The sequence below is a fragment of the Musa acuminata genome, unplaced genomic scaffold (genome assembly GCF_036884655.1).
Source record: "Musa acuminata AAA Group cultivar baxijiao unplaced genomic scaffold, Cavendish_Baxijiao_AAA HiC_scaffold_1137, whole genome shotgun sequence".
NCBI lineage: Eukaryota > Viridiplantae > Streptophyta > Magnoliopsida > Zingiberales > Musaceae > Musa > Musa acuminata.
The window spans coordinates 2,313,103-2,332,440 of NW_027021349.1; the positions used below are offsets into that span (position 1 = coordinate 2,313,103).

The 19,338-nt window shown below is 48.1% G+C and overlaps 3 protein-coding genes and 1 non-coding gene across 4 annotated transcripts; all 4 read right to left on the reverse strand.

Annotated features, from left to right (window-relative positions):
- Positions 1 to 153: 153 nt before the first annotated feature.
- Positions 154 to 225, reverse strand: TRNAH-GUG (transfer RNA histidin (anticodon GUG)). The gene has a single exon. It is a non-coding gene; the product is annotated as a tRNA-His (tRNA).
- A 2,136-nt stretch (positions 226 to 2,361) lies between these two features.
- Positions 2,362 to 5,477, reverse strand: LOC135670972 (uncharacterized). Its single transcript, XM_065178782.1, has 2 exons — positions 5,173 to 5,477; positions 2,362 to 2,998 (listed from the first exon to the last, which is right to left on the reverse strand). The coding sequence occupies exons 1-2, from the start codon at positions 5,475 to 5,477 to the stop codon at positions 2,362 to 2,364; spliced, it is 942 nt and encodes a 313-aa protein (XP_065034854.1).
- Positions 5,478 to 11,619: 6,142 nt separating this feature from the next.
- On the reverse strand, positions 11,620 to 12,603 carry LOC135670973 (uncharacterized). Its single transcript, XM_065178783.1, has 2 exons — positions 12,335 to 12,603; positions 11,620 to 12,127 (listed from the first exon to the last, which is right to left on the reverse strand). Exons 1-2 carry the CDS (start codon positions 12,601 to 12,603, stop codon positions 11,620 to 11,622), a joined length of 777 nt encoding a protein of 258 aa, XP_065034855.1.
- Positions 12,604 to 14,324: 1,721 nt separating this feature from the next.
- On the reverse strand, positions 14,325 to 17,297 carry LOC103974009 (serine carboxypeptidase-like 27). Its single transcript, XM_009388724.3, has 9 exons — positions 16,824 to 17,297; positions 16,624 to 16,719; positions 16,448 to 16,540; positions 16,260 to 16,345; positions 15,798 to 16,061; positions 15,573 to 15,700; positions 15,403 to 15,498; positions 14,841 to 14,946; positions 14,325 to 14,735 (listed from the first exon to the last, which is right to left on the reverse strand). Exons 1-9 carry the CDS (start codon positions 17,230 to 17,232, stop codon positions 14,589 to 14,591), a joined length of 1,425 nt encoding a protein of 474 aa, XP_009386999.2. The 5' UTR covers positions 17,233 to 17,297; the 3' UTR covers positions 14,325 to 14,588.
- Between the last annotated feature and the right edge of the window lie 2,041 nt (positions 17,298 to 19,338).

Below are 19,338 nucleotides of genomic sequence, written 5' to 3' on the forward strand. Positions count from 1 at the left end.
TATATATATATATATATATATATATATATATATATATATAACACTATTGTTCTGCCATATATATCGTTATATATACATAGATTCGAGAACGTACGTATGTTAAATAAAATTTCTCGAAAATAAAATAAAACGGTGTGCCAAAAAGACTCAAAATGTGGCTGCTGGGATTCGAGCCCAGGTCTCTACGGCCACAACGTAGAATTCTTACCACTAAACTACAGCCACTTGATGTGATTACCTTCTACCAAATTATAGTTTTTAGAAACTTAAACTTTCACAGAACCCTTGACGGTCGTTTTGACAGAAGGATGTTCTTGGTTTCAAACCCTAATTGCTATTCCCAATGGGTCACAGTTTAGCCTCAAGTAGAAGACAGAAAATTTAAGGCCTCCATACAGCATATTTTACAACAAAAAAAATCTATGCTCATGAAAGTCACAACACTATTCAAACATAGTGTTTGAGGTAATTCGGTCTAACAAAGGAGATGGCGAACTGAGGTTGGTTCATAATATAGTTTTGACAGATCCAAATAACTGAAGCTAAGAACAGGGGATTGTTGAAGAGAATTGAAGAATTAAAAGATGACCATGTGTCCGAAGGAAGGAAGATATCATGGCTGAAATTAGGGCACGTTAGCGCATGCCCTTTTTATTATTGTCATTATTATGAAGATATTAACGCTAACTAGTTCGAGTGAGTCCCGTGATGAATTTTGTTATATGGAGGTATGATTTGAAATTGTTGAGAGCAAGGATTATGAATTTAAGAAGTAAATATCATGGTATCGCAAAGGTCGGTATTTTGTATGTATACTAAATTTTGCATCGAATGAAATCTTTGATCATCAATGTATGAGGTAGTGTATCTTTGATGAATAATTTTGAATGCAAGTATCAATGAGTTCCGTTAGAGACTTAGTTATATAGAGATATGATCAAGGCAATTGAAGAGTTGGATTGCTCTGGAATTCATATTCGCTCAAGAAAACTTGACAAGTTAAATGACAAAATCGAATAAATAAATATTGCTATCAACAATGCAAAGGAGAATAGATTAGTATGAGCCCTATAATATGATAGCGGAGGACATAGATTAAAATTACAATATATCTTTTTATGGATCAAGGAGAAATGTTTGGCGAATATAAATGTGTTGAAGTAGGTGGTCGAAACGGGTGATGAAGCAAGGATACAACTAGATGGACTTAGTTGTCCAAAACTAAGCATTATAATGGGAGTGGACTCGAAGGAGGTCCACAATGCCATTGGGGCCGATGTACTGAGCATAAAAAAAGAGAAACATATACATATACGAGGTGATGGATAATGGGGTCATGAGCATAGAAGCAATATAGTATCATAGAAGCAGGACTTTCGTAGAATTATTGAACTTTTATTCTCATGAGGTCATTGATCTTTTACTCTCATAATCGATATTAAATAATTGAGATTCACAATTTTATAGTTGTTATGTTTTCGATGGTAGCGGATGATGACGTCGCTAAGGGTCACGGGTGGCTATTGTAGATGAGGAAGAAGAGTGACAACGAAACGCGAGGCAATAAATATAGATGCCAACACTCAACATCTATATCAGTATCGCTCAACAACTGCATCGACGTCGTTATTGATGTAGAGCGACGAAAAGGTCATCGACATTTGCATCGACACCGACATATATGAAAAGTGGCATCGACATAGATGTTGAGCAATGTCGCTCGCTCAACATCTAAATCGATGCCAATGCAGATGTAGATGTAGAGTAGTGCAGCTTTGCATCTACATCGACATCGACAATGATGTGAGGAAAGACGATGCTACTCTGCATTTATGTTAACATCGATGCAAATGCCAAGCAACTCTTTTACTACTTTACATCTGTATCGGCACCGACACAATTACCAAATGAAACCAACGCAAATGTAGAAAGTCAGACATTTATGTCATCGTCTCACCTCTCACTGTCGCTCTCTTTTCTCATCTACAATAGTCACTTGCGACCACTAATAATGTTATCGTCCGTCATCATCAAAAATATAATCGAGATATTGAAATTATCTTTTTATCTATCATTTGTATACTTCTATCCATAAAATCAATAACATTAGGATAAATAGAATTAGATATTTTATTTTCATAATTATAAAAATTTTAATATAAATTTTTAAGTACGAGAATAGGGATTCTAGAGAGGTCTAATTACATAAATAATTAGCCCGATCTCGTTCCTCGTTTGTGTTAAAAGGTCTTACTACTATCCTTTGCATCATATATGACGAGAAATGACCATATGACAAAACTGCATCAAGTAAATGATGAGCGAAAGAAACACCAAAAGGCTGTGAGTTGTCACCACGAATCAGAATATAATGAGCAGCGAAAAGAGCATGTAAACGAGACAGCAAGCGTAGGCTACGAGGCCGCGATGTTCGTCTCGACATGCCACCAACTCTACCAGAAGCCCCGTGCAAACCCTCGTCGACCACAGCACAGAAACTGCTGCCATCGCGAAGATCACAATCCCATCATGGGGCACAGAAAGCGACACTGCCGAGAACATCACCATCGGCAGCATGCAGTACCCAACCAGGCTCGAGCACCGGTACAAATCCAAGTTCCCGTTCCGTCCGGCGAGCATATTGAAGACCACATAGAGGTAGAGAGCGGCGACGATGAACCAACCCAAGATGATCCCAAAGTGGAACTTTCTGGCGAGAAGCTGGAAGAGACCGAAGACCATGAGGAAGAGGAAAGGGCCGGAGAGGTCGGCGTCCTCGTGGAGACTAGGGTTCACGCGGAGGGGGTTCAGGATCGAGAGGATATCCATGGATATGAAGGGGATGCTAGTGTTGGCGGGGCCGGGTTTCGAGGGGCGAGGACGCTGGAAGGGCGGAGCCTGGCGCTCGTGGGTAACGTTGGGGTTCCCGGCGGAGGAGGGGAATACCACTGGCGAGACGGAGAACTTCTTGACCGTCACGGCAATCGGTTGGAATCGGCTGAGTCGGGACTCGGAGACACGGAGACTCGGGGAATCGGGTTTCTGCCCCGCGGTGGCTCATCTCATTTTTGCTGACCGCCTTTTAATTTATTTTGGTAATTTGATACCTATCTTTCTATCATACTCGTACATAAATATAATTAAAAATATCCAAACCTGATTTATATTTAATTATATACGTACCAATACTAAAACATAAATTTTAATACTATTTTTTAGGATAATAATAATAATAATAATATATTTTAAATTTTCTTATTAATTGCTTTCTTTATAAACAAAGATATAATATTTTATTTCCTCAATAATTAATTATATATATATATATATATATATATATATATATATCCAAAATGCTCATATATCAATCGAATAAGCATAGAACAGATGATTTATTTTTTCTTCATTTTCTATGACTCACTAAAAAAAAAGCCACAAAAAAAATCAACAAAGTGTGATATTTAGTTTAAAAAGAATGATATGTACCTCTAGTTGACACATTTGAGAAATTTATCACACATCATGTGAGATGCTTGGTGTTAGTGAACAAAAGTACCGTGGCTAATGAGTCAGCACGGTTAGGTTCGGGGGTCAATGTCGGAAACTTATGGTGGAATGAGTAGGATGATGAGGTGGCTGCGCCCCTTGAGCATCTTGGGCGAGGGTTGGACCGACGGGGTCGGTTGAGCCCTCGTGAGTGGGTGGGGGTTGGCACTCCAAGACCTGCCGACTTGAGTGTCGTTTGTAGGGAGTTATATCCTCTCGTCCCCGGGGTGGTTGGTAGCTTTTCTTCGCAGCGTGGGCACGCCCTTGGGAAGAGGGGTGTAAGCTGGCGTTGGTTGGGATTCGGGCTGATGGACCACCCTCCTCTGCATATCGGATGATGACTCCAGGGTGAAGACGCCCGTCGCTCGGGGGTGCCCACCTCCCTGCAAAATGGCCTTCGTCGGGTGCTTCCCGACTTTGGCCCCTCCGACGAGCAAGTCAGTTCGGTCCGCCCTCATTTTTTTCTCCCCCTTGGCCGGGTGTCGGACATGGATTTTTATACCTACATGCGAGGGTTGGTTGCGCCTCGGTTCGGCGTAGCCGCTGACTTTCACAAGGGTGGGATGACTTTTCTACCGAGATGACATTTTTGGGGGTGCTTGAACGCCGTTAGATGGCACCACCCCGAGCTCTCGGGGTGGTCAAGTCGCATAGTGTATCGGTACCGAACCTAACGTGGCGTGCACCCCGTGGTTCTGACAGCGTGTGGCGTCGGATTCGTGGTTGACAGCGTGTGACATTGCTAGTGATTCATCTAGGGCCAAAATATGCCCTATCACTTCTCCTTCCCCTCCGGGGTGTGCCGACAGACCCCCAACGGACCAGGAGGCATGCTTGGGGCTGAGGGACGTGATTATACTGGGTGTTTCCGTGGGAGAGGTGGATTGACTCATCGAGGGTGATTTAGAGGGGTATGACCCCATGATGTAGGTAGGACCAACCCCGCTGATTGAACGATAGGGGTCTGACGAAGTGAAATCAAAACGTTGATGCCGGCGAGTCGAGGTTGTTGTGGGGTGATTTGGATAATGGATTAGGTCATCGGTTTGGGTATCAGATTGAGCGGGATGCGATCCGGGCGTTAGATTGGCTGCGAGGTGTGGCTCGGGCATTGGAGTTGGGCCTGTGGGCCGAGTGACTACATCCGAGCTCGAGTTTTGGTGCCGACGGGTCACAAATTGAGAGCGATTTAGCGTGACTCGGATAGGAGCTAGATCTGGGGGCCGAGTGGGTAGATTCGGCTCTGAATCGGACCTAGGGACCGAATAAGTTCGGTTCCGAATCGAGTTTGGGGATCGAGTTTGTGAGCTCGGCTCTTTATCGAGTTTGGGGACCGAGCGCATGAGCTTGGCTCCATATCGAGTCTGGGGACCGAGTTTGTGAGCTCGACTCCGAATTGAGTCTGGGAACCAAGTTTGTGAGCTCAGCTCCGAATCGAGTCTGGGGACCAAGTTTGTGAGCTCGGCTCCGTATTGAGTCCAGGGACTGAGTTTGTGAGCTCGGCTCCGTATTGAGTCTGGGGACCGAGTTTTTGAGCTCGGCTCCATATCGAATGCTGAAGGGTCGCCAGTCGAGGGTGATCTAGAGCGACTTGGGCAGGAATTGTGCTTGGGGCTGACGGGTCACCAGTCAGGAGCGATCTGGAGCGACCCGGGCAGGAATCGTGCTTGGGGCTGACGGGTCACCAGTCCGGGGCGATCTGGATCGACCCGGGTAGGAATCGTGCTTGGAGTTGACGAGTCACCAGTCGGGGGCGATCTAGAGTGACCAGGGCAGGAATCGTGCTTGGGGCTGATGGGTCGCCAGTCGAGGGCGATCTGGAGCGACCCGAGCAGGAATCGTGCTTGGGGCTGATAGGTCGCCAGTCGGGGGCGATCTGGAGTGACTCGAGCAGGAATCGTGCTTGGGTGCGAGTCATACCTGAACGCCATTGTGCCACATGGCGGGCTAGGTGGAGCGCCATGTGGCATGGCGGGAAACTTCATTTTGAACGGCCTTCGGTGGGGGATCTCGGGTGATGGGATGCCTCTAGCGAGGAGTTTGAGGCGGGCGAATTTGGCGAATCCGAGGGGTTGTGACGGGTCTTAAATGCCGCGACTGTTGCTCTCCTTAGGAAGCCCTAATCGCCACCTCGCCGTGGGTCACGCCCATCTTATAGTCCCCATCTAGGGCGGTTATCATCACTCTTGCAATCAGTCCTTCGTCCTGTGCCTCGACTCCTTCCTTGCAACTCCTCCATCCTCTTTGCTTCAATCCCTCACCTCGGAAATCGAGCTTCTTTCCTGCGACTCTAAGGTCGGGATGTCTCCATCTCCGTCTTCATCTTTGTCTTCGTTTTTGTCCCCTTCTCCCACTCCTTCTCCCTCGCCTTCTCCTTCTCCTCCTGCAAGCTCCTAGGATGAGGTAGTGAGTGTGTCCTCGGGTAGCGCCTCTTCAGAGACCTCGAAGGGTTCAACCGAGCTTGAGGCCCTCAAGTCCTGGCACGATGTAGACTCGGTGGTGACCGAGGATATTTTGAGAGTGCTCCAGGATCGCTACCGCATCCCGAAGTGCTATGGCCTACACACCCCTCGTCCGGGGCAATGGTCGTATGACCAGGTCCCCGACGGATTCAGGCTGACTGTGGGGGTGCTTGAAGTTGGGTTGCGGTTTCCAGTGCACCCCGTCATTAGGGATTGTCTTTACTTCTGGGGAATTTCCCCATCCTAGGTGTCGCTCAACTCCTGGCGCTACTTGATGGTTTTCATTTGGGAGCGTCGGGGGGCTGGGATCGAACCATCCCGGTCTCTGTTTCTAGCTTTCTTCCCCCTGGGGAGGGGACCAGGCGGATATTACTTGACCATCCATAGTAGTTTCAAGATTAGTGGTGTGCCCTCCAACAACAAAGGTTGGAAGAAGCATTTCTTTTACATCAATTGTGATCAAGAGTGGGGCTTCAGCACCGGGTGGGCTATTCAGTCCATCGATAATGCCCCGCCATCGCTCTCTGCTGGTGACACAACGATGGTGGATCGTCTAAAGGGTATCCTATCCTCTTCTCGGGTAATTAAAGAGATGATCGAGGAGTGGATGGTTGGAGCTGAGCTGAAGCCCCACCATCAGGGGTATGGCTATTCGTATATAATGACTCACTCGTTCATCCCATGTCGTCTGACCGTTGTCTATTCTTGCAGAAATGGTTGACCTATGATCAATGAAGAAGACGGCCATCACTAAGGCCATCGAGCCCCCGTCTCAGGACGGGGAGGGCTCTAGAGGTGGGATTGTCGTACTGGAGGGTACGCCGAAGAGGGCGCCGACATCACCGGCATCAAAGCGCCCTCCTAAGAAAATGAAGACGACAGTTAAGAAGACACTAGCAAGCCGGGCCACTCGCTCGAGCGCCTCCCTAGTATCACCTGGGGTCCTTGCCCAGGGGGAGGGCTCGAAGAGTAGGAAGGGGAAGGGGTCGGCCGGGTTGTCCGGTAGCGACCCTTCCAAGAGGGGGCTGGCATGCCCCTTGCCAGTGCAGGAGCTGTGCCGTATCTTCTCTTGGCCTGAGGGCGGGCAGTTCCAAGCCCAGCTTATGGTTGATCTTTCGGCTGGGGAGCCGAGAGCCCCCTACGCCACCCGGTGGTCGACTCTGAAGGTCGACAGCTACCCCTGGGGTGATGGAGAAACCGCCCAAGAGTTCGTCCGAGGGGCCTTGCACCCCTCGCTAGCCAAGGACCTCTACAGCTCTGCCTTCGAGGTCTTGGTAGAGCGGGCGACCAAGTTGCTCGTTTGGGTAAGTGATGGCTTCCCCTTCCTACCGATTCCTTCCTTTGTGGATGCTGACAACGATTCTCATGCAGAGCCAACACTACGGAATGGCATTGATCGACTGGGTCCTCGATGCCGGACGGGTGATCGGGCGTCAGATGGAGCTTGACGCCGCCCTCCAGTGGGAGAACCTGGAGCTGCGAGCCAAGGGGGGTCCGAAGGCCTTTGCCGCAGTCGAAGAGCACGCCATGGCGTTGGGTGAGGAGGTGGCTCGTTTCAAGACTGAGCTAGAAGAAAGCTGGTCACACATCCGTTCATCAGATGATGAGCTGCTGATTCTCTCCTAGGACGTCGAGGCCACTAGGTCGACGGCCCAGGCCGCCGAGGAGGCACTAGAGGAGGAGCGGCTGGGGCTGCCCAGAAGGGTCGAGGAAGCGGTTGTTGGGTATAAAGCATCCGCCGGGTTCAAGGGCGGCCTGGTGAGGTCGGGCCAGGTCACGTACGAGTACGAGTATCGGGTGGCCTGTGCTCGTTTCCAGGTGAAGTACCCAGACCTGGACCTGGAGTCGGACTCGTTCGTTGACCACCTGGCGGACCAGGATGTCGACATGCCTGCGAATGTCCCCTTCGATGATGGGCCGATGACTCCTCCCCCGAGCTAGGGGCTGCACCCCCTCTCCTTTTGTGTTTTGTTTTCTTTCTTTTTCTTTTTTTTTTTTGTCTGGTCGGGCTTGGGGCCGTGTTGCCCGACCGCTATATGTACCTCCTTTATAATCAAGAAGCACTTTCATTTTGGAACTCTGGCTTGCTCTTCTCCCCGACCGTGGATGCGCAGGCTCCCATATCTTTTCTGTGTCCCGAGTAGCTCCCCCTTAAGGGTAGAATTTCTTTAGGTTCGCAGCATTCCATGTTCTCAGCAGGGGACTTCCCTCCATAGTCTTGAGTCGGTAGGTTCCTTCTCAAACCATGTCATAGACTCGATAGGGGCCTTCCTAGTTGGGTGCAAGCTTTCCCCTTGCTCGGGTCGGGTCACTTACTTCTGCTCTTCAGAGGACAAGGTTTCTAACCTGGATCGGACGTAGATGGACCCTTCAGTTGTATATCCGAGCGGTCGCCTTCTTGTATGCCAAGGCGCACAGATGTGCCCTGGCTCTTCTCTCCTCAAGGAGATCTAGGTTAGCCCGCAGTCCCTCCTCGGAGTGCCCTTGCTCATAGTTAGAGGTGCGCAAGGTCGGGAATAACATCTCGGGCGGAAGGACTGCCTCGGTCCCGAATGCCAGGCTGAACGGGACTCCCTCGAGGCGATTTTGGGAGTTGTTCGCATTACCCACAGGACGCTGGGGAGCTCATCCACCCAGGCACCATGCGCGCCTGAGATTCTCCTCTTGAGGCCTTCTAGAATTGCTCGATTCATCATTTCGGTCCGGCCGTTGGTTTGGGGGTGTGCGACCGAGCTGAACTTCAACTGGATTTCGTACGATTGGCAATAGGCCTTGAATTTAGTGTTGTTGAATTGAGTCCTGTTGTCGGCAATGATAGCCTTCGGGATCCCGAACTGGGTGATAATGTTTTTCCATGTGAAATTCTGGACATGCTTCTCGGTAATGGAGGCCAAGGGTTCGGCTTCAACCCACTTCGTGAAGTCGTCGACCCCGACTATGAGGAAACGTCGCTGACCTGACGCCGGAGGGAAGGGCCCGAGGAGATCGAACCCCCATTTGGCAAAGGGCCAGGCCACATCTATCGGAGTCAGGGGAATTGTCGGCTGGTGTGGCAGTCGGGCATGTCACTGACATTGCGGGCACTGCTGCACGTATGACATGGCATCCTGGTGCATGGTCGGCTAATAGTACCCTTGCCGGAGGGTTTTGAAGGCCAAGGTTCGTCCATCGATGTACTCCCCGCAAATCCCCTCATGGAGCTCGACGAGGATGGTTTCGGCTTCTGACGGTGTGAGGCAGCGTAGGAGGGGTTAAGAGAAAGCCCTTCGGTACAACCTTCCACTGATGACGTAGTACCAAGCTTGAGCTCACCTTAACCATCTCGCAGTCGTCGAGTCGTCGAGCTCCTTCCCGCCCGCTTTGTAGCGGAGGATATCCTCTATCCAATTCGGTGGTAGATTCATTTTGGCGACCTCGTGAGTCGTTATTGTCGGGGTCGCCACGGACTCAGTGGCTGGGGCCAACCTAGGGATGCGGGTGGAGGTCGATCTGGCCAATGCATCGGCCCGCTCGTTCCGTGCCCGAGGTATTCTGGCGACTGAAAGGCGGTTAAATTGGTGGGCGAGTCACTTTACCTCCATTAGGTATGACACCATCGTTGGGTCTCGGGCTTCGCAGCTCCTATTGACGTGCCCCATCACCAATTGGGAGTCACTGAAGACTTCAATATCGTCTACGTGCAACTCCAGAGTGAGGCATAGACCATGGAGAAGCACCTCGTACTCGGCTTCGTTGTTAGTGGGTCGAAATTACAATTGGAGCGATCTTTCATGGGTTTCTCCCGACGGGTCTCTAAGGATAAGCCCGACCCCACCCCCCCCGAAAGTGGATGAGCCGTCTACGTGCAGCGTCCACATGCACTGGCTGCTTTGTCGCCCTACAGCCTGGTCCTCGGGAGCTAGCTCAAAAATGAAATCAGCCAGCACCTGAGCTTTGATGGCGGTCCTGGGGGAGTACTAAATGTCGAATTCGCTGAGCTCGACCGACCATCGAGCATATGACCCGATGTGTTAAAGTTGGAAAGGGTCTATCGCGGTGGTTGGTCGGTGATCACTTTGATCGTGTGGGCTTGGAAGTAGGGCTGCAACTTCTGGGCCATCATGATAAGGGCGAGAGCTAGCTTCGATCAGGGAGTATCGCGTCTCGGGCCCTTCGAGGATATGGATGATGTAATGCACTGGCTGCTGCGCCGATGGTACCTCTCGAACTAACACCGAGCTGATGGCTTGAGACCGCCAGGTAGAGGCCGAGGGTCTCGCTTGGCTCGGGTGAGGCGAGTTGGGGCAAGTGGGCGAGGCACACCTTCAGCTTTTCGAAGGCCTCCTCGCACTCCGGGGTCCAAGTAAGTTGTCGGCCCGCCGTAGAACCTAGAAGAAGGGGAGGCACTTATCGCCTGAACGCGACACGAACCTGCTAAGCGCTGCCAACCTCCCGGCTAGTCGTTGTACCTCTTTGACCGAGCGAGGGGAGTGTATCTCGGTAATGGCACGTACCTTCTCTAGGTTGGTGTCTATCCCCCACTGGTGAATGATAAAGCTGCGGAACTTCCCTGAGCTGACCTTGAAGACACACTTCGTTGGGTTCAGACGCATGTTGAACCGCCTGAGCGTTTAAAACGTTTCTGCCAGGTCGGCCAAATGTGTCATTGCAACCCTGCTCTTTACAATCATGTTGTCTACGTATACCTCCATGTTCCTCCCAAGTTGGTGCTTAAAAAGTTTATCGACCATTCTTTGGTAAGTTGCGCTAATGTTCTTTAGGCCGAAGGGCATCACCTTGTAACAATACGCTCTCCGGTTGGTGACGAAGGCAGTGTCTTCTTGGTCTTGGGTCGCCATCCGGATTTGGTTGTAGCCCGAGAACGCATCCAGGAACATAAGGCGTTCATGACCTGCGGTGGCGTCAACTAATTGGTCTATCATGGGGAGCGGATAGCAGTCGTTGGGATATGCCTGGTTGAGATCGATATAATCAATACACATTCTCCAACTTCTATTAGGCTTCTTAACGAGGACTACATTCGACAACCACCGGGGGCATTTAACCTTGGCGATAGACCTGGCCTTTATAAGGCGATCAACCTCATCTCCGATCACTTTCTGCCGGTTGGGGGCAAACCTTCTTAGCCTTTGCTTTACCGGCCGTGCCTCGGGGTTGATGTTGAGTCGGTGTTGCGCCATCTCTGGGTCAATCTCGGGCATCTCTTTGGGGGACCATGTGAATATGTCGACGTTCTTTCCCAGGAAATCAACAAGGTGGAGCTAGTCTTCTTCGGGGAGTGCAGTCCCGACCTTGACATTCTGGTCAGATCGACTCCTCTTCAGGGGTACCTCAATAAGTGGCACCAGGGGCTCGAGCGTCGCTCGTGGTACGGGTGTTCCACGGGGGTCGGGAACCGGAGTTGGGTGCGTCTTTGCTGGGAGAGTAACCGCAGTGAGGTAGCATCGCCTCGACTCCCCTGGGTCACTTCGGGCCTCCCCAACCCTAGCCGAGGTCAGGAACTTGATGGTTCTGTGGTAGGTGGAGACCACCACCTTGATCTTGTTGAGGGTTGGGCGGCCAAGGATGACATTGTAGGCCGAGGGCAGGTCGACTACCATAAAGGTGGTCATTATTGTTTTCGCTCTCGGTTCCTCCCCGATGGGGAGATGGAATCCCCCGTGAACCCTGTAAGTGCTGATGCCACAGGGGTGAGATCTCCCCTGGTCAAGTCGAGCCTCTTAAAGATATCGAAGTAGAGAATGTCGGCGGAACTCCTGGTGTCAACCATCACCCTCTTAACTCGAGCGTTGGCGATTTGGATGGAGATCACCAAAGCGTCATCATGGTGGGAGCGCTCGACCTCTCTTGCCCCAAAAGTGATTTTAGGCTCGTGCTCAGGCCGAGGATGTTTCTCCATCGTGCTGCGGGCGTAGGCCTTTCTTGTTGTCGTGATGCTGCCGCTAGTTACTGGCATGCCAGAAATGACGTCGATCTGTCTCTCGGTGGGTCCCCTGGGGCGTGGAGTCGCCTCTTGGGATTTGAGGTAGCATCCGAGGTGGCCTCTCCGGATTAGTGCCTCTATTTGATTCCGGAGGTCGCGACAGTCCTCTGTGTCATGACCGTGGTCTCGGTGGAACCTACAATATTTGGATTGATCTATGCGGGCGGCCTTCATAGGACGAGGTTGCTGCAAGAGACCCGTCTCCTTGATTTGGAGGAAGATCTTGGTGCGGGATGCATTTAGGGGAAGAGGCGGGGGCCTTGGGAGCGATAGCTCTTATCAGCTGAGCCCACGGCGGGGAGGTGTCGAAACCGCCGAGGTCATTCCCCGAGACAATTCAAACCTTGGCTTCTTGCCTTCTACGTGCCTCCCCGCCACTAGTGCCTCGGCGACAACGTACTGGTTGGCGCGTTGGAGCATTTCGAAGATGGTCGTTGGTAGCTTCTCGATCAATGACCAAAAGAACCTCGAAGGCTTCAGACCCATCAAAAAGGCCTGCAAGATTAGAGAGGGTTGAGCATCCAAAAACCCCCGAATCTCGGTGGCAAACCATGCCATGAACTGAGAGAGCGACTCATCCTCGCGCTGAGATAGTGCGAGCAGAGTGGCCATGGAAGGCCTGAGTCGCGTGCTGGTGAGGAAGTTTTACTCGAATTTCTCGGTGAGCTGGTCGAAGGACGAGACTGAGGTTTGAGGTAGTCAGCTGAACCACGTTCGCGCTGGCCCCCTCAGAGTGGTCGGAAACGCTCGACACATCAGCGCATCGGAGGTGCCATAGAGGGCCATCTGGGCCCGGAATATAGAGACGTGCTCCATGGGATCGAAGCCTCTGTCATATGTTTCTAGTGTCGGCAGCCTGAAGTTGAGGGGTACTGGCTTGTCCTGTACTTCCTGAGTGAAGGGAGACCCGCCCGAGGCGCCCTCGCTGGACTCGCTCTGCGATTTTCGAAGCTCGCGCTGGAATGCATCTAGGCGTTGGTTGACCCAGGATAGCTGGGCTCTAAGCGAGTTGTCCACCGAGTCGGACGATATGGTGTTAGGCTCAAGATGAGATAGCGTGACTCGACAGGGTGCAGGTGTGTTTTGCCCAGGAGGACCCCTCGGGTCCGTCGCTTGCTCTTGGGCTTCTCCGATCCCGACTTGCTCCCCATTCGGGGGTTGCTGGGTCAGATTGGTCGGGGGTGTCGCCAACCGCACGATTTGAGGGATGATTGGGGTGAGCGTCTGCATCATGCCCGCCATAGCCTACACTTGCTTGGTTAGGCTAAGGAACGCCTCAAGTGTCACGACCAAGGGCCCCGGGGCAAGCCTCGAGGGCGACAATCTCGGGTCGTTGAACAGACGCCAGTAGCGATTTGGCATCGAAGTCGGTATCCTCCCGTCCGTAAGGCCGGGGAGGGCTTGACTTTCTGGTTTGGTGGGAGGGAGGGAGGTCGGGAGTTCTCTCCCGGGGCAAGCTCTTGCCAGGTGTTCCAGCGACATGGCCCTCCTTCTAGTGCCAAAATGTTAGTGAACAAAAGTACCATGGTTGATGAGTCAACACGGTTAGGTCCGCAGGCCGATGTCGGGAACTTCTGGTGGAATAAGTGTGATGATGAGGTGGCTGCGCCTCTTGAGCATCTCGGGCGAGGGTCGGACCGGCGAGGTCGGTTGAGCCCTCGTGAGTGGGTGGGGGTTGGCGCTCCAAGACCTGCCGACTTGAGTGTCGTTTGTGGGGAATTGTATCCTCTCATCCCCGGGGTGGTTGGCAGCTTTTCTTCGCGGCGTGGGCACGCCCTTGGGAAGAGGGGTGCAAGCTGGCATTGGTTGGGATTTGGGTCGACGGACCACCCTCCTCTGCGTATTGGATGATGACTCCAGGGTAAAGACGCCCGTCACTCGGGGGTGCCCACCTCCCTATAAAATGGCCTTCGTCGGGTGCTTCCCGACTTTGGCCCCTCCGACGAGCAAGTCAGTTCAGTCCGCCCTCGTTTTTTTCTCTCTCCTGGCCGGGTATCGGACATGGGTTTTTATACCTATGTGCGAGGGTTGGTTGCGCCTCGATTCAGTGTAGCCACTGACTTTCGCAAGGGCGGGATGACTTTTCTGACGAGATAGCATCTTTGGGGGTGTCTGAGCGGCATCAAATGGTACCGCCCCAAGCTCTCGGGGTGGTCAAGTCACATAGTATATCGGTACTGAACCTGATATGGCGTACACCTTGTGGTTCTGACGACGTGTGGCGTCGGATTCGTGGTTAACAATTCATCTAGGGCCAAAATATGCCCTATCACTTAGCATAGAAACTTACAGTAAATAACCATCAATATGACCACCAACACTTGAGGAGGCAATTTAATGATGAATTGCGTGTGTCGTAACTTTATTTCCTTGCTGTTGAAGACAACATATAAAGCTTGATCATAGCCCTTAGCAACCTTTAATGCTATGGTATAGTGGCTGCTAAAATAAAAATAAAAAATAACAGCGAAAATATATCGAATTATGTATAGATAAATGAAAGCCGAAACAAGAAGATTGTATCCACCAAGAATCAAACAGCCCTCCATCTTTATTCTTTGTTGCTTTCTTTGAGCTTTCTGCTTTGGCCAACCTTCTTATGGCTGCGCCGGCATGGGTTTGTTCTTCAAGAAATGCTCGAAGAGCATCAGAGCTTGTCGGGGACGATGAAGAGGGACCTCATGTCCGGCTCCCGTAACAGTCACATAGGTTAGGCCTTTGTAGATTTGACTCCATCCACCAACCTAATGGATGCATCGAACACGAAAAGACACCGAAATGTTCTCCGATAAGCTTCATCATGAACGTGAACAAGTAGTAGCATCAGAGAGAGGATTCTTGTGACTGACCTTCCCATGGTCATACCATGGGTACCACTTCTCGAGGGTTCTTAATCTGAGAGCATCAATCGAGTATCTTGTTGCAGTTAAGGGGACTACAGCATCTGTATCACCACTGTCGCAAAGTGCAGCACAGCCATAGATATCAGAGGATGAACATTAGCAAAAATTCTATCATCAAAGCAAAACAAATGTGTTGTTTATAGAGGTTGTGAAGCAGTCTCTAGAAACTGAAATAGAATTAGTTCATCTGTTGATCTGAAGCTGGCATCCTTCACAGGTTGAACAGAATCGAACAATTCAGTGACATGCATCTGATTCAATCTCATTTGCGGAAGCATTTTCCAGTGAAATTTAATATCTACTCTTGCTTCAGGCAGTGTACCATAGACCATGCAGTTTGATGAATGAAGAAAAAGTCCATGTTTCCTTTATAGTGAAAGTTCATCATATACATATTGTTCATCATATGCGATAGATTTCATCATGTAAAAAACCAATGGATTTTAGTTTTCAGATATTATGTATTTAAAATAAGGGAAAAAAAAAAGACAGAGTTCCTCAAATGTACCTGAAAACCCATATCCTTAGGCCGGCAGCAATGAGTTCACGGTAAATAGGAAGCATGGACTTGGGTGAATCTCCCCAGTTCTCACTAATAGTATCGCTGTCATGCGTTTCGGGTGAACGATCAGTGGAATCTCAACTTACATGTAAATTTACAGTCATTCCAACACAAACCTGCATGTATCCCAACCATATGGTATTCCAGTAACGTTGGCATGCATCGCTCTTTGGACATCGGCACGGTTGTAGTAAATCCTGGAATACCTTTCTGTGCAGGGATCGTAAGCTCTGGACATCCAAGGCTGAGTTGGGAAGACAAAATTACAAGAAGCATAAGATGAAACACGGGGAATTCAATCGATGTCAAATTTGCGGTTTACTCGGGAGCGGATTGCTCACATAATGACCCCTTAGATTGCGCTTGAGAGATCGGGGATGATCGTTGCAAGGAAGCGTGTAGATGCTGTAAGGGTCGATGTTCCCCATCTCTGAGTCTGCGGTGTCGAGGGCGTTTACGCATGCATCTGAAGGGTGTTCGGAGGCTTGGTAGTCGCAGCGGACCCTCAGAATTCGGTAGGTGGCATCCGAGATGAGGCCATGAGTCCACCAGTACTCGAAGGTTCCAACATAATCGTGGTAATCATCGGTCACTGCATTGCCTACCTGCATTAGAGTAGAATTCACACATCAATCCTTACATATTTATGAGCTTTTACGTTAAGTCAGATTTAGTGTTGAACGAGCCAATAAAGAAGAAGGGAAATGCACGAGAATTAGTCAAACATCATGCGAACTAAAGAGGGATCGATACAGAATTCGACCTGATAAGGAATTTGATTGCAGAAAGGTTGCACAACTTACCAGGAATCCCCTGAAATTAATGGTCGCATTCTCAACGCCGACCTTCTTTCTGTACACAAGCTGGGACAGCTGAGGAACATAATGCCCTGTGTCGAAAGGGATGAATCAAATTTGGGTGTGAACGTATTGATTCGAAACAAGAAGAATATATGACAGAAGAATTAAGCCGGTGATTAATCTTATGAGACCTGCATAGCTCTCTCCAGCTATGTAGAATTCGCGATGTTTATACTGAGGAAACCTCTCGAACCATTTCACCAGGAAATTATATGCATCCACAGCTAGAAGAAGAAGAAGAAGAAGAAGAAGAAGAAGAATTATTTGAAACCGAAAAATTTTTCTTACAGAAAACTAGTAATCTAACCTGTTCTGTGGTCTCCAGAAGTGTGGAGATCAGAGGAAGTATTAGTGTACGAGAAGCCAACGCCTGCAGGCGAGTCCAAGAACAGCACGTTCGCCACTGCCGACACCAAATTCAATCGGAAAAGTTGGTAAAGGAAGGATTTTTACGAGCACACACACCACGAAGATGCATAAAAGTCGAATCTTTGAGGGAGAAGCCACCGGTGTTCCAAGCGTAGGGATTCAGGTAGAGGGTCTTCCCGTCGGAATCGATCCGGAAGGGGCCGAGTTCCTCGGATGCGCCGTAGGCGATGGAGGAGCACCCGGGGCCGCCGTTGAGCCAGAGGACGAGGGGCGCGGGCTGAGCGGAAGGCGGCGCCTCCACGAGCCAGTAGAAGAGAGCGCGGCCGGCGCGGGCGTCGACGGTGACGTAGCCGGAGTACTGGGCGAAGTCAACGCGGGGCTGGCCGGGGAGGCGGGCCACCCTGTCCTGTTCCTGCTGCTCCGCTGGCGAGCAAGAAGCCGCCGCTACCGCTGCTAAGCCCGCCACCAGCAGCAGCAAGCATATCCGAGAGGAGGAAGAGGAAGAGCCCGAGGAACGAGCAAGCAAGGACAGGGAAGAGAACCTCATTGGCCTTTTTCCTCGCTCTCCCTCTCTCTCTCGTTGATTGGTTTGGCTGTCGCGAGAGGGAGAGAGAGAGAGAGAGGGAGGGGAGTATATACTGAAACGAAAGGAGAAGGGTGGGGCCCACGGAAGAAGGCTGCCAGAGACATTGTATTATTATTGTTTGGTTGGCTACTGATATAGCAAGAAAGATTTCATCGCCGTTAAATCCGAACAGTACGGTGATGTTTTGGAGGCAGATTTCATCTCATTGACTTCAAACTTCTCTCATGACCAATAGAAAAGACAAATCCAATCTTATTCTGTGTTCATTTTAGGATAAAATGATGTTAGATCAAAAGATTTTGAGATAATCTAATTTGGAGTTCATATAATCTAAAGGAGGAATCGTAGATCGTTAGTTAGTTAGATATGATACGATAGTTTTACCCCTATAGAATTACATTAGCAGTGAACTCGTAAAATTCATGATTGTGTCATGCACATAGCTTTTAGGTAGTTGATGATGACATTAAAATGCATCATGGTTGACATTGACATATTGAATCATGTTTTTAGTTTTCTTAGACATGACTCAATATTTTATATTATGATAAAGTGTGAGCATTCTCATTACTTTTTAATCACTTCCAAGCATGATTATTGTTTCTTCTTTGTAAAGATTTCTTAATATAAGTGCAAAATAAAGATCATGAAATTTAATTATAATGCACTATAAATTTGTTTATATTTGTAAGCTTCTAGTAGTAAAATAAATTTAAAATGTGCAATTGAAACACTATACCTTTATAAGATGAAATTAATCTGTTAGCCTTACATGAGTTACTATAACTTGTAATGAATCTTAAATCAAAAGCACTTATAAAAAAAAAAAAATCTTAAATCAAAAGCTACATGTATATTTTTTTTGTTTTGCTTGAATAAGTTACTAGATTCATTTCATTTCTTATGCATTTAATATAAGTAAGCAGTATACACATGCATATGGATGGCTAAACTTATAAAGATTGTATAATATTTAGAAATAAATAAAGCTTAATCTGCAAATAATAATTTGAAATGTGGAAGTCTATGGTACATAGAAACAATATTGTAATGTTATTAATGTTACAATATACTTTTATGGAAAATCTTTATAATAAAATATTATGTGATGCATATATAAAATAATGTTATGCATATCTTACAATATGTTACTGCTAAATTTTCTTACAAATGTGGGAGCATTTCAAATTTCTTAAGAAATGTAGTGCTAACAATATCATGTTTATATTTATGAATTTATTTATTATATGTAATTACTTATCATCTTTTCAGTGTGATAATTTGTAAATATTTTGGCATGCTTCTTGATGACATTGTTATGTATTACAATTATTTGTTCACATGATTCATGTCAAACATAAAATAAATTATATATTTTATAAATTAAAAAAATTATATGACTATATAATATGTCATGATAGTTTTAACAAAGACACAAATAAGAGAACTATAATCTTAATATCATTAAGGGGATACGTTAACCTAGTTAGAACCCCAGGCCAAGGAGCATATTAAAAAATAAAGAGTAAAAAATATATTAATACATAAATAGAGCTTAACTCTAACCATTAATTTTATTACTTCTATGTAAATGTATATGAAGCGTATATCCCTAAAAGAGATATGAAACGATGTTTTTCATGAGATACGACTCTATACACATCCTTGATAGATAGAGACTCTCTTACATGAAAGTGATTATGTAATCACGATTAGGGATCTAGGTAATCTCTAGAAACTCTCATGAATAATCAAGATATACTGTACGATCCATGAATAACGAATGTAAATATCAATATTATATATATGATAGTTGAAATATAGATCAAAAGAATATTCTTTACATGAAACCATCTTATTAAGTGAAGTTTAAGTATTTAAAGACACTAAGCTCATTGCAATATCAGCACCGAGTAGTTTATTTTAATTAATTTTGAGGAAAATTTTGTATTGTCCCTATCATTACAACCTTTTTTTGAGGGCAGGGATGTTAATAAGGTATGACGATGGTGGCTGGCTAGGATTTATCAGTCTAATTTGGTTTTGATTTAATTTACATTAAAATTT

Excerpts from the sequence above, each read along its gene's own strand:
- LOC135670972 (XM_065178782.1), bottom strand. The coding sequence starts at position 5,477 with ATGGCGTTCAGGTATGACTCGCACCCAAGCACGATTCCTGCTCGAGTC. Across the intron at positions 2,999-5,172 it reads CTCCAGATCGCTCCTGACTG|CCGATTCCAACCGATTGCCG; the intron begins GTGACCCGTCAG and ends GTCCCGACTCAG.
- LOC135670973 (XM_065178783.1), bottom strand. The coding sequence starts at position 12,603 with ATGGCCACTCTGCTCGCACTATCTCAGCGCGAGGATGAGTCGCTCTCT. Across the intron at positions 12,128-12,334 it reads GTAGAAGGCAAGAAGCCAAG|GTTCCACCGAGACCACGGTC; the intron begins GTTTGAATTGTC and ends CAAATATTGTAG.
- LOC103974009 (XM_009388724.3), bottom strand. The coding sequence starts at position 17,232 with ATGAGGTTCTCTTCCCTGTCCTTGCTTGCTCGTTCCTCGGGCTCTTCC. Across the intron at positions 16,346-16,447 it reads AGCTGGAGAGAGCTATGCAG|GGCATTATGTTCCTCAGCTG; the intron begins GTCTCATAAGAT and ends CTTTCGACACAG. Across the intron at positions 15,701-15,797 it reads GCAATCTAAGGGGTCATTAT|CCTTGGATGTCCAGAGCTTA; the intron begins GTGAGCAATCCG and ends TTCCCAACTCAG.